Genomic DNA, 14,964 nt, shown 5'->3' with positions numbered 1-14,964 from the left:
GAGAAGCCAGAAACTAAAATAAAACCTTATAGGTGATCTATGATCCGACAAGGCATGTTTAAAAGGCAAGAAAGAAAATCTAAGAACCTCGGCTTTCTAATCCCAACTCTTCTAGTATTTCCTGGAGAATGTACCATGACATGAATGGAGAAATCATCCTTGTCCTCCGGACCTGGTTCCGTGTCCACACTGCACTGCAGTGCTCCTACAATGGCTCAAGGACATGTGCTGCGAGTAGCGGCTGTGTTAGCCACTGAGTGACACAGTGGTTTTCACACACAGCCGTACTTCACTGGGAGACCTACAAGGTGGAGAGTCTGAGTAGGCATGTCATTAAGACCCACTTAGCAAGGGCTTACATCTCTCACGCTCAACATCAGTAGGAGGGTCGGAAATTGGGACAGGTCGCGTATCATTGTGTTTCGCATTGCTACTAGCATTCTGTGGATATTTTTAATAATTATGGAAATCTATGCAAAAATAGCCGATTAAATCCATAAAAACAGACCAATACCTACAAATAGAAAGCGTGTGAGTCACTGTAGTAGGCCAATTGTTTAGCCACGGACTTTGTCAGGATTACAGCTTGTAGAACAATGTGCACTGACTCAGACGTAATCGGAAAACAATGTGGCACATCCCGTGGTCAAACGGCATTAGAAAAATTCCATGGAAGGAGGGAACAGAGAAGCAGCAAAATTTGGAACCTGCACTCGAACAAGGTGGAAATGACTGCCCACCACCACTACCTTCTGGTCCCTTCTGTGAATGCATGTGATTCAGTGATCTACCTCTCTAAGAATGGTTTCTGTAACTCAAATGTCAACCGAGTGTTCTGGGGGCAAAAAAAAAAAAAAAAAAAAAAAAGAGTGCATTTCAACGGATAAGCAGCGCTTGATGGGGCTTTTACAATTTCTCATTGTACCATTAGATAGTGAAAGTCTAAGGAATAGGTTTACATACATATTAGATCTTCTCCGAACTGATGCTGGCCAATATGCTCAAATAATGATGACAGCATTGGCAACAGAGCCACCGTGGTATAATTGATAATCTGAGTAACACCTTTGGGTTGGTTTCGGGTGTGGGTGAACTGGCCCTGCTTGAGATTCTCCATCGTCTTCTCCAGATCCTCCGCCGCATTGTCCAGAAACGTTCTGAGCGCACTTTTAACGCTCTCCAGGCCAGTCTTCATGACGGTCCTAGCAATGAGAGAAGGGAGAACAGACACCTTGCAAAAGGACCGAGTGGAATTAGAAATAACACATGCTTCTACTTTGGTTACTCATCCGTGACTTTCACTCAGCCGATTACTTCAATTCACCCTCAATAAACGTTTTCAACGTACTCGAATTTACAGTAATATATTGCCCTGCGAATGCATAACCTTTCCCAAATGTCTTCACCGTCAACTTAATGAGGGCCCAGATCAAGAGGCAGCGCTCATGCTCTGTATTTTCTAGCAATTTTGAGTATTTGTTTCATAATGAGCAAAACGCAGGTTTTGAGCCAGCCAATCCCCAAATCCAACACAACCGAAACGGTTTCTGAGGCAACGGCTGTGAAAGAAACGTTGAATCCCTGCTACGCCAAGTCATTAAATGATGTAAATGTTTTAGGAGTGAAGTGTAGCCATCAGCTAAATGAGCCTCTAAAGGCTGAACTTTGTACAGAAGTGACCCCCTAATGCCACTATTTCTAGTAGGAAATGAAGGGATCTAATAGCATCTACTTTTTTCATTTATTATACAAAACACCTCAAGTAAAATTTTAAAGGCAAAAATAAAGGACCCGAGAGTATCATGGGATATTCTCTGTAGGAGACATGGAGGAATTTTTATTTAGATCTATCCTGGATAATAAGTGAAATAAATGTATGACTTAAAGGCTGAATCACTCCTGCGAGATACACGGATTTGGTATTGAGGCAAACGACTGGGTTTCCAGTCCTGTGGCTGGGAGGGCAGAGTAGAAAGTACACGGACTTGGGAACTGGCCTACTTCCACACTTACTATGCAATCTTAAGCTTCGCTTCGCTCATCTGTAAAATAAGAATAAAGCTCATGTCCTTATAAAGCTAAATGTTATCACAAGTGTGGAACACAAGTTACCACACCTAGAAGCTACTGAGACCTCTGAAGTTGCAGCTTACCATCATCTTTACTTGACATGATACATTCCCGTTTCGACCTTCAGTTACATACCTAGCTGCTACAGACATTGCTTGAAATTTAAATAACGATATATATATATATGATCACAAAAATAACAGAATGCCATTTATTAGTAATTTACAAAATACGTTTTCACCCACAAGCGTTTATTACAATTCCAAACACTGAAATCAAGAGACAAGGTATGTCTTAGTATTCTTTTAAGTGTAGCACTGTTACGCTCACTTAGACAAAAACGTATCCATTTACCTTGCATCCAAAGTCTGACCCAAAATATGAAGACAGTTGACAATTGATGTGGCATCATTTCCTAAAGAGCAAACAAAATGCTATATAAATTGCCCGGAGGATTTCTCAGCGACCTTTTCTGGTAATATTTGTGTACCAAAAATTAGTCAACAGTACAACCCAACAGTAACTCAATTAACAAGATTTTTTGATAATCAAGTTTAAAATCATGCGGTTTTTCTGCTCGAAAGTGGTTATGCAAATGTAAGTAGAAAAGCAATAAAGCATGTTTCATCAAATAGCTGACATACTCGAGAAGCATTCAAAGCACTGTGCCAGGCTGAAGTGTTTTAACTGAACTCTTCAAATACATTCACCTCCCCATATTGGCTCATCTTCCTCCTAAGTCATAATGTGTATCAACTTTTTAAAATCAGCTCATATCCTTTCTGAAACGAGATGGGCTAAAAGTCCCATAAATAAATTGAATTCCTTTGCAATTACCCAAGCGTCTCTGCTTTCTTATTCCATTCAACTGCATTAGGATGAATTATTTTGCCCAAGTGTTTTTGGCCTTCGGTGAAAATGAGCCACCAAACTATCACATAAATAAGCATCAGAAGCTGAAGAAGTTAAATCCTACCCTTCTCAGATATTTGAAATGGGGATGGCTTTTCTTGAAAGATGACATTCACCCATTTTAACTGTGTATTTTACCAGAAAGTACGGAAATATGAATTATGAATTACTGTACCTATTTTACTTTGTGATGAAGATACATAATAGCAAAGAAATAAAAGGATGAATCCAAAGTTACAAAGTAATTTGGCCACTCACAATACAGCTTGCCATTATCGCTTCCTCATTTTATAGTTCCCTATTTATAATACATACAGTCATTTCCCAGGTCCTGAGGTCTGAATGTACATTTTTACTAACATTTGAGTATGTTGCATTCTTTAGGCAAAAAAAAAAAAAAAAAAAAAAATCCTAATATATATGAAAATTAACAACTGCCTTAGAATCTGGATAAGACAGTTTAGTGATATGATATACATAAGAAAAAAGAAAACTAAGGTGTTCATTGCTAGAGTCTGAGTTCTTTGATAAAATGTTCCATTCATCTCGTGCTTTGATTCTCAGAATTTCTGGTAATAATGAAGACAAAATCAGCAGAAAGGCAGAATTTGTTATGTCCCTGTCTATTGATTAGTAGGGCTTTCCCTGCAGCCCATGGAAGTATTACTCATTTAATTATTCATTCACTCAATAAATACATGTCAAATACCAGGCATTCTGAAACTTCCAGTTATAAGTGAAACAGAGTTCTCATGGTACTTGCATTTTAATGGAGGACACAGTTAATAAAATATTAAGAAAAAAATCAATATGAACCTAATACCAGGCTACAGTAAAATCTATATATTTATATATATTAATTATATAACTATATATATATAGTTACACACACACACACACACACACACACATACATATATCAGAGAATAGGGATAAGAGCAACTGGATAGGGTAATAAGGTGAGTGGTCACAAGGCTCTAAGAAGGTGGCATTTGAGCAGAGATTTGAATGAACAAATCATGCCTGTATCTGGGAGAAGGGCCCAGGCAGAGGGAACAGCATGTGCAAAGGCTCTGAGGCAGAAAATGAAGCTGGTGTTCCACGTAAGGCAGTGAAGGTGGCTGATGTGTGATCAAGATTCAGGGGAAAGAAGGGGGGTATGAGGTAGAGAGGAGGGGACCGGCCAGGTTTTGCAATTAGAGCAAGAGGTCCGATTTTTTTTTTTTTCAGGTGCAATAGAAAATATCCTTAGGTTTTGAACAGGAAGGGTTCTGGTTTCTATTTTAAAAGGACTAATTCACACTGTGCGAAACTCTGGAAGGGCAAGAGTGCAAGCCAGTTAGGAAGCTGCTACAGTCAATGACACTGAATTTGCATTAGGATACCAGCAGTGAAGAAGTTAAGAATTCATTTTCAGCCTTCGCTTATGGACTGAACGTGAAATGAGACGGATAGAATCAGGGATAACTCCAAAATTGGGTGAGCACTTGTATGAGCAGTTGGGTGAACGGTGGTAAGATTTACTGAGGTAGAGAGAGCACAAGACAGGAGCGGAATGAGGGAGCTGGGGGCAGCGCGATCTGCTTCAGGCAGGTTCAGCATGATGGGCCTATTAATGTCAGGTAGAGATGCAGAATAGGCTGCCGGTGCACAAATCTGGAGGGCAGAGAACACAGCTGGGTTGGAGCTACACATCTGGGCCCCATAAGCATACAGGTACTTTGAAAAATCATGGGCCTGAATGCAATTGGCCAGCATGTGCATAAATACAGAAGAAAAAAAAGGTCTCAGGGCCTCCAATGTTTGGAAGTGTGAAAGATAAGGACGAGACGGCCCAGAAAATGAGAAAGAGAAGGCCCAGGAGAGAGAGGGGACACAAGGCAACGTGTGAGACTCTAATGGAAGTTATTAGTTAGCCCCCAGTCAGAGAGGCTGGCCCCTCACTCTTTGTCCTAAAACTCAGTTCTTTTTCCCTTTCCCTTCCAGCCTGCTGTCTCCTCCTATAGAGGACCAGTGTTTGTACTTTGAGCCTTTTCCAAAGGAGTGGCTGGGGTATTGCAAACCTCCATTCATTATGAACTCGTGAGGTGGGATTTCTGTTCCTGGTGTAGGCCAGCCCCGAGAATAGTGTCCGGCAAACAGCAGGTATTCAGTGAAATCTTGTGGGCTGTGAAGAATAGGAAATAGTACCAGTGGCCAGACAAGTTCTGGGGGTCAGAGGAAAATGCATAGGGCGTATGGGAGATTTCTGTGATTGTAGAGTAACCCACCATAAGCTCTGGGAATACTCCATATTAGACGCAGTATAACTTTGAATGGAAACATCTCCGTGTAAAAAAAAAAAAATGGTGGGGGGAGGCCCCTAAGGAATGTAGAAAAAGTACAAATTGAATCTTCAACATCTTGTTGGGCAGACCACGCAAAAGCATCAATTCTACCAGCAGGGGTAGAGGCCTAGCTTATGATTAGTTTTGATGAGGTAAAGCATGTAGCAAGAGCTTTAAATAAGATAAGAACCCCGTGCACCCCGCCCTTCTGAAGGCTCTCTGGATCGCCATCACCAGAAATGTCAATCACACTATCGGTAAGAACAGGAAAGGCTAGTGACAGTGGAGTAAGATGATAAAATTCTAAAGCGATGATTGTATTTTCATGTATTTAACTACATGTAATTCCTTCACTACTCGGACTAGAATAAAAACCAAAAGTTTGATATTTTCCAGCTTATGCTCTTTCAAGGTCCAAACTGCTTCCCTTGTCTTCAAACATAGCTGACCAACACTTAAGGAAACACCCGTGAGTTAGTTGCCTACTTGTCTCTGAGGCTGTGTGTTCCCATCAGTGCGTAAGCATGAAAGGTACGTAACTAAAATCATAACCTATACCTGAATCTGACAGCAAGAGACAGCAAGCGTTTGGTTTTTACAATGATTGTACCAACTCATAAAACACGACAACTCTCTAAATAAAAACAACAAAGTTAAAAGAGGTTAGAGTCAAAATATTCTTTTTGTGTCTTAATCTCAATTTGTTTTGTGGTTTTTAATATAAGGTTCCTGTAAGTCAGGAGTTTTCAATGTTATTCAAAATCTGACGTGTGGTGTCCTGCTTCTGTTTTGTAATCTGATGTTTCGAGTCACTGGGAAAGCAGTGACAGACTTTCTAATTTTTATTCTTCATCCTCACTTGTCTCCCGTGGCTCTTGACGCAATACCTCATTGTGTTCGCTTCTTTGAAGAAACGATTAATCTTGGCAGAATCCTCATTAATAATGTGAAATAAAACTAAGCTAGAGGCACAAATTTCTCTCAAAATGATGAGGGGACAAAAAGAGACTGAAAAGGGCCAATGACTTCATTACTCCCGAAGTCTGTGACACTGAACAGAATAAAACTATTGAAACTTTAACCTAGTGAGAAGTTTTAGTTAAACTGAAAATGTATTTTAGATAATTACATATTCTATTTATTTACCCCGAAGTAAGTACATTCTCTCAAAGTGGTATGTTCAAAGAAAAGAAATATCTGTATCGCTCTAATACTATTTTCTGATACTATTTTCATGACAGGTCTCTAATTCTGTCGTTTCTCACCTATTTCTTCACAAGAAATGCGTTATTTTTTACATAGCACATAAAACAAGTTAAATCCAGGAAACTCTTGTCTTTGCTATGTATACTGTCATGAAACAACAGAACTGTTACTCTAGGGAAAGACCTTAACAATATTTTAGTGATTTCAACAATACTTAGCAAAAGCAGCACGTTGCACATAACTGAACTATTAAATTCCCAGCATAATGACATGTCCAACTTTCAGATATGCACTATCCTCAGAGACCCTGAGTGCTTTAAGTAATTTTCCTTTCATTATGTGTCCCATTAAACACAAGCACGATCTGAACCTTCTTAGGGATAATACGTACCTGTACTAGTTTTCTAATATCTCCTGATAACAAGAGAGCAGTCCTCATTTTAAACACTTGAATGGGTTTTGGGGGTGGGGAGATAACAGATGGGTCAACGTAAATTTAACACATTAATTTGTTAATCAGGGAGAGATACCAACTGATAGAATCTACTGTATCACTTTACTATTGAAACTCTGCAAACATAACATTAAGATTTACACAGCAGTTTAAATCAGGCATCTCTTGGGGAGCCTGGGGGGCTCAGTCGGCTGGGCGTCCGACTTCAGCTCAGGTCATGATCTCTCACTCCGTGAGTTCCAGCCCCGCGTCGGGCTCTGTGCTGACAGCTTGGAGCCTGTTCCGGACTCTGTGTCTCCCTCTCTCTCTAACCCTCCCCCATTCATGCTCTGTCTCTCTCTGTCTCAAAAAATAAACGTTAAAAAAAAAAAAACAACAACTTTTAAATCAGGCATCTCTTCCTGGGGGGAGAAAACCCAACATTTTAACAAGAACTACTACTGCTTCTTTTAAATATGTGACAATACTTACCCTACTTAATATCCCTGCGGCTAATACTGGAGTCAAATTAATGACGTGCCACATTGGGTTCTAGGGTCACTGAGGACAAACCAGAGGAAATTTTGGAGTACTATGCTCAATTTTGGAGTGTTTGCTTGATTCCAGGCATTCCTAAAAATGTCTCCGCTATCAGATTAGGAAACTCTCCAGCTCTCTGGACAATCTGCTATCTCACTAATACGTGAACAATTTACCAGAAAGTGTGAAAGTAGAAAAGGCCTCCGAATGATAACTATTTTGTGCCTTCTCAAATAGTTCCTCTAGGTGAAAGGATCACGGTTGGCTGGGTTTAATGATCTCGTTTGAATAGTCATTAATTATGCATTACTTCCTCTTCAGTGTAAGTGCCCTAAGTGGTTTCTTGGACACCTTAAGAAATAAAAAAATATATATATGTGATTCTAATGAAATGTGGGATAATTGGATACATTTTTCTTAATCATCTCATAAGCCAAAAAAAAAAAAAAAAAGGAAAATTTCAGTTATGCTGAATGTAAGAAAATTCCAAATCAAGAGCCCTTATCTCTTTGTTCTAAGTGTCTGCTCTTCTCTTTTGGAATGTAGGCTTCCTAAAGGCAAGACCTAGTTGGTTCATTCCTTCAGTCACCTGACATGGATAAAAGACCTACTATGTGCCAGGCTTCGGATACAACAATAAGCCCTCAGTGAGCCGAGAGGTTTGTGCCAGACAGGGATGTGACTCCGGGGACATCATGGAGGACAGGTACTCGAGTGAACAGAATGTTCTAAGAGTAGGGGGAGGGACTAAAATCAGGGAGGTTGGGGAAGGTTTTCCTGACAGAGTAGGTAATATTTGGGTTGAAATCTGAAGGGTGAGGTGAGCAGTTTACTCCACTGAGTGTGAAGGACTGGAGAGGAGACTTATGTCTGGGGACCCCATTCTAGTAGGCAATTACAGCAGGTGCAAAGACCCTGCACAGAAAGGGATATGACACTTTTAAGAAGCAGAGAGAAGGCCACTTAAGCTGAAGCATAGAGAGCAGGCCAGAACATGGCAGGGAAGGTGGATGGAGGGGTACTTAGGGGATAGTCTATGAAACACTAATGTGGCCAGATTCAGAAATTTTCTTCTCAAGAAAAGGGAAGCCACCGAACCTGCAGGAGAGCGATAGGAAAGACAGGATTGTGGGGAGACCCGACTGCTGTGGAGCACACTTTGGAAGAGCAAGAGGGGATTCAGGGAGAATGGTCAGTTTGTTCCGAGAGGACAGACGACCGATGCCTGGACCGGCCTCAGATGGTCACAGTGGAGAAGCGCAGAGATCTTCATTTTCCTATTCTCACACCCTGAAAGGATGACCCCACACAGCAGAGCACAATAAATGTTGATTGATGGAGTGCCTGGGGGGGCTCGGTTAAGTGTCTGACTTCGGCTCAGGTCGTGATCTCCTGGTTCATGAGTTCGAGCCCCGCGTCAGGCTCTGAGCTGTCAGGGCCTGGAGCCTGTTTCAGATTCTGTGTCTCCCTCTCTCTGCCCCTCCCCTGCTCATTCTCTGTCCCTGTCTCTCTCAAAAATAATTAAACATTAAAAAAATTTTTAATAAAAATTAAAAATAAATATTGAATGAATGCATCAAATGAATGCTATTAAGGCATTAGATTGTATTTTATTATTATTCATCTCACATATAAAAATAAAGCCCTTATGAAGTGCTGATTTGCATACACCTGTGGCACCACGGTTGTCCCTGTTGGAGGCTTAGTTACCAGATTCTGCTTCCTTTCCGACTGACCGAAAGGCTTAAACAGGCTGTAGCAGGAGGACTTATGTATTTTCTACCATCCTTGGCATTTGTAATCAGAATTTCCACTTAGCAAAAGTGAGCAAAAATGGTGGGATGAAAAAGCAATATTTCATTAGTTGGCAATGGGTCCTTGAAAATGGCAAACGGGATTCCCATCACTTCTCAACTTGCCTGGGTCCCGTCCATGTCCTAACCAATTTTCTTAAATACAAGAGTACACCAACTTATAATCACTAACGAGGATGTCAGAATTCAAACAGGAAGCCTAGATACTAATTTCTTCATTGTTATATTTTTCCATAAAGCATTCCAATGGATTCATCAGAACTACTGTTCTGTGGGGAATAGGGCCTGTTTCTGCTTTTAAAAGACTTAGCTTTTTCAAATATAAAATGAAACGGTTTAAATGCCTCAAAAAAAATATATGAAGCATAAAACGTTTTGTACTGATGGTCTCTTGAGTTCTTAAATAGTGTGCCTCAATGTAGAGAATGCATTTTTAAGTCGATAAAAGACATACACAAATATAGAAGTCCAAATGTGGGGAATCTTCAATTAATCAGAAAAGTCCTTCAACTACAGATGAAGTCTGGAAGTATAACAACAATTTAATGTGGCAGCCAGCTTGGAATAAAGAGTCCCTTACTCATCAGATCCTGAACTCACCACAATCACTACCACCAAGACGAATATTTTGTCTCTTGGCATGAATATTCCCCTTGTGTCTCCAATCGCACCTTCCTGACATGTTGAGGGTGTGTCTTTCTACATCTTTACTTCTGGTCATCGCTCCTAAGACACAAAGCCCGGGCATTCCTTTGTCAACCTCAACTTTTAACTGTCTTAATCTGTCCTTAGCTTAAGTCATAAACAGTTTGTAAATTTAAAGCAGTAAAGTAAAAACCACTTTGATCATCAGCGTATTGTCTACCAGAATTTGGAAAAAAATGATACCATGTTAGAGAAGGGAGAAAGGAAAAAATCACAGATAATATGACTGTAAAGGACCACGATGTGTGTGTGTGTGTGTGTGTGTGTGTGTGTACATTAGGTCTCTCTCTTTAGGGAAATCCACAATGGCAGAACTGATACATCAAAAATAAATAGTTGGTATACCACTTCGACTTCATCCTGGAAATGGGTAAATTATAAAGGCTTAATTGTGCATGTACTTTAAAGAGCCAAGTCCTCTAGGTTCCCCTAGGAATCCCTTAGGTCTGAAAGCTGTTAAGACTGCAGTTTACATAATCCTTCAACGTTCATTATCTTACATTCGATCAGCTATGCGCAACTGATCTCTAAGATTAGTATTTATTGTGACCCAGTTTAAAAATGGAAAAACATGGGGTGCCTGGGTGGCTCAGTTGGTTAAGCAGCTGACTTTGGCTTAGGTCATGATCTCACAGTTTGTGGGTTTGAGCCCTGCGTCGGGCTCTGTGCTGACAGCTCAGAGCCTGGAGACTGTTTCAGATTCTGTGTCTCCCTCTGTCTCTGCCCCTCCCCTGCTCACGCTCTGTCTCTGTCTCAAAAATAAACAAATGTTAAATTTTTTTTTTTAAAAAATGGAAAAACAAAAACAAAGGTTCAGAGAAATCAAGTCTCTCGTCCAAATCATTCAGCTGGTCTAGTTACAAATAAAGCGTTAATATCAAGGTTTTCCGACTTGAAGCCCACTATTTTTCTGGGACATCCTACTAGAGTCTAAAGCCAGGTTGTAACGGTCATGTGTAAAGGTGATACGGATAAGACTTAAAGATTCTAATAACTTGACAAGACTGTATTAGAAAACAAAGGCCTCCTGAAGTTCGTATTATTGTATAGGCAAATGCCAAAACAAATTTGAAACCCTGAAAACAAGAGACGCTAGAATAATATAAAGAAGACACACACAAGTACGCTTTTGAGGTAAAGTAGCTCTCCAGTAAATTCCTGTTAAAAATAAAAATAATAGTATTTAAAGGCTACAGGATTTAAAATACAATGCCTAAATGGAGTATCAGCATCATGTAGGGTTGGTATGAATGTTAAAGTCTGGCTTGTCTCCATGGAGAGGTAGTACAAGTTTCATCAATGCATTTATCTTCAATTACTAGTCCCTTAAGAAACATAGGAGATTAAAGAATAGGCAAAATTTATCCACAGTAAAAGAAGTCTATATGTAGTGCCTTTGCAGAGGTTATAAACCAGAAATGGCACAAGGGAGGCTTCTGGGGTGCTGGAAATGTTTTATGTCTTGATCTGAGCAAATGGACATGTATGTGTGGATGGAAAATTTCAACAAACTGTATCATCAGGCTGTCTTCAAGATTTGTGTACTTTGCTCCATATATGGAACACCTCAGAAAATTTTTAAAAGAAATTATAGTGAAATATAAACTAAGAAGCCAAGAATTTACAGTAAGAACTTAGAAACAGCACAACGGAAATATTACCATGCTCATCAGGAAGAATGTAAACACTGCCCTTGAGAAAAGGGGTCCCCATCAGAGCGATACAGACTAAGACAGCACTCTCGGAAGACAAATGGAGGACACTTGAATCCACTGTTATTACGAGAAAGTTGAAGAGTTTCTAACAATTCTGTCTGCACAATGTTCATACAAATTTTTCTATGTCGAGGAAAAGTCAAACAAAAATCAGCCAACTAGAAATTACTTTGAAGAGATTTTGCCCAATGATGTGGCACAACTTAAATATGAATGCAAAAACTCGGGCAATTTAAATGAAATACAGGGGCGCCTGGGAGGCTCAGTTGGTTAGGCGTCTGACTCTTAGTTTCAGCTCGGGTCATGATCTCACGATTCCTGAGTTTGAGCCCTGCGTTGGGCTTTGTGTTGACTGTGCAGACCCTGCTTGGGATTCTCTCTCTCTCTCTCTCTCTCTCTCTCTCTCTCTTTCAAAATAAATAAGTAAATAAACTTTAAAAAATATTCACTGTGTCTTATATAGAAATGACTTAACCCTTAGCGTTTCCTGTGAATGGAACTGAACTTACATCTGTATCAGTACACTAAATATTTCATTACTAAAATCACCCCAACACTGTCTCAAAACCGGCAGTGCACAGAGCTAAAGTTTGCTTTTGTGCTTTACAAAAGCAGATGCAGGAAATGAAAACACAAATTCTGCCAGCTGCTCTGGAGTCCTAAAGCCCCACGGCAAGGACAATCTGTGGCATGTGGGTGACTGCCCTGCATGGCTGTCCAAAAGCAGGTGCGCGGTGTGTGGACTTCAGTCACGCGAATTCTCAGACACAAACAAAAGCTAACTATGGGGTGGGTGATGCTAGAAAAGTCACTTCTGCCACGTGAGGTCCTTGCCTCACTGCCTCTACCATGAAGCTCCAATGTCTGGAATGCAGTCAACATGCAAATCTGTAGTCAAGAGCATTAAAAAAAAAAAGAAGAAGAAGAAGAAGAAGAAGAAGCGCAGTTAAAATTTTTTTTCTGATTTATGACAGCTCATTCTTTAATCTATCAGAAACAGACAAATGAATTCAAGGGCCCAGTTGCACTTCACCCCTCCGAAATAAAAGATGGCAGAAGCCGCCATGTCCATTCATTTTCTCTTTCATAACACAACCTTTTGATTTTCAAATGTGCTTTGGACCAGCATAAAAAAGTTACAGTCTTCAATTTCACCATAGAGAATGCTACTTACAAACGACCTCGAGGACCTTATCTTGGCCTATGACAACCATGCATGCAGCCATGCAAACATGCATTCATGCAACATAGCAGCACACAACACAGTGCAAAATTGGCAAAGAAAACCAAGTGATGGCCATGCTAGTATTTGTTGCAAGGGTCTCCTTACCAAATAGTGAAATCCTATGCCTGACAAGAACTCCAAGTTTGCAGAATAGGCTGAAGACAAAAGAAAAACAAAAGAGAAAGGGGGGAAGGGGGAGGGAAGATAGAAAAGACAGGGAGAAATTAAAATAAAATTAAAAAAAAAAGAAGAAAAAAAAGAAAAATAAACAGCTGATATATGAGCAGGAAAAAAGCAACATGATGTCACGCAGAAAGAATCAATTTTCTGAGCAGAATGTGGAGTAGAGGTATTAAAGAAAGAATCTTTGAGTGCATATCTTTAACAAACATGGTTAAAAAAGCACATATTATAAGTAAAGAAACCAAAAAAAATTTGAAAGCAAAGCTAATTAATATAAAAGCAATCTATATGAACCCCATAAGAATATGACTACTCAAATAGCACAAGGAAAACGCTTAAAATTTTATCTGCCCAAATGTACCACTGAAATTCTAGAATTTTTGTTGTTGTTATGGATTATTATTTAAAATCAGAAGTATGGCACTTGGGGCATGAAATGTCACTTTAAGGTTTAGTATGTTTATCATTTGAACTTTCCTTCTTTCCAACCGTGAGCATACCCCTCCCATATACACCAAAGCATCCAGTGAATTTGAACACAGTCAGGTAGAGATAGAATTTGAACAACTGATAATCACTCAGAAAAATGTTGCAGATGCAATAACTTCAAGGGTTCTTCATGCTAATGCTTGACTTAAGCCTATTTCTTATCTCCTCCAGAGCAACTTTCTGGGCCACTGTGTTCCTGGGGATCGGCAGTGGGAGATCCCAAATAAGGGTGGCCTGCAGTCAGCAGGACAGCACTGATATGTACTAACTCTCACATGAGAACCTGGGAAAGACCTGCCATTGTCCTGGCTTGTCTCCAGGCTGCAGTCTGGCGGGCTCCTTCCAGGTCTTCTCAGGAATACCCTTCACTCCCTTCCCTGCTATACTCCCTTCTATCCATCCCTCAGGATTCAGCAACAGACATGTCTACTCCAACAAGCCTTTGCTAACACCCAGTGCTCCTTCACCACTCCCAGTCCAAGCTGAAAGGGTTCCTTCCAGCCTCTCCTAGAGGTCATGTGCAAATCTCTACCATGACATGTAACCTTCCATATTGCAAATGATACTATTTTCACATCTACCCAAACACTTCTGAGCTCTCAGATAGAGGCTCTGTGTAGCCAGAACTTGATGAAAGCTCTAGCCTTGATGATCCATGTGTACCGCACCACCCACACCCAGCTTGACTGTCCCAGCTAGATCCTGACTGCCCCATTCAGTCTTGCAAAGCTCTCCCATAAACAGCAGCGTGTAGACATGCCCTCCCCAAGACGGGGATATGGACGATGCCATGGAAAAAAAATGGAGTCACGAGCTCACGGCAGGACTGGAGAAAGGAGACGGAGAATCACGTCTGTGACACTGACTTTTTTAACAGTAAGTTTTGGCTATCATCTCTCATTTCTGTAACAAGGCAGAATAATGTATTAATGAAAAATAATTATAAAGGGTATCGTACAGCTTTTCCGAGGGAACATGCATCGGCAAATCTCTCAGTGAATCTGAGGTCTTGAGTCGTCTCCTAGCAGTTCTAAAAGTTTTTAAAACAATGATCTATTCAAGCAGATATTATATTTAAAATGAGATATTAGCCTCCTGAGCTGCATTGTTTGTCTCTGCTATAATGTAAACAAAAAAAGAGATAATAAAATAAGCAACATTCTCCAGGTGCTCTGACCCACTGAGCCTTATGCTAATTCAACAAGGATCTGTCTCCATCTCTAGAGAGTGAGCCCTTGTCAGAGTTGTATGTATTTTGGATCCCTATATGTGTATCAACCTGTTTTAAGTGATCTCGTTTTACTTCTTACGAACTGAGACTCTGTCGTATCAGTGTGAAACATTC

At 40.2% G+C, this 14,964-nt stretch overlaps 1 protein-coding gene across 4 annotated transcripts in view; it reads right to left on the bottom strand.

Moving 5' to 3' along the window:
• RYR2 (ryanodine receptor 2) overlaps positions 1-14,964 on the bottom strand; it is a 755,762-nt gene that overhangs the window by 142,745 nt on the left and 598,053 nt on the right. For all 4 annotated transcript variants that reach the window (XM_081790553.1, XM_081790554.1, XM_081790555.1 and 1 more), the window contains exons 63-65: positions 13,053-13,102; positions 2,425-2,485; positions 964-1,202 (exon numbers count right to left, since the gene is read on the bottom strand). In XM_081790553.1, the coding sequence (XP_081646679.1) occupies positions 964-1,202; positions 2,425-2,485; positions 13,053-13,102 (350 nt within the window). The remainder of the gene's footprint in view (positions 1-963; positions 1,203-2,424; positions 2,486-13,052; positions 13,103-14,964) is intronic.

The sequence above is a fragment of the Panthera onca genome, chromosome D2 (assembly GCF_046562875.1).
Source record: "Panthera onca isolate mPanOnc1 chromosome D2, mPanOnc1 haplotype 2, whole genome shotgun sequence".
Lineage (NCBI taxonomy): Eukaryota > Metazoa > Chordata > Mammalia > Carnivora > Felidae > Panthera > Panthera onca.
This window is presented reverse-complemented; position numbering and strand designations above follow the sequence as displayed.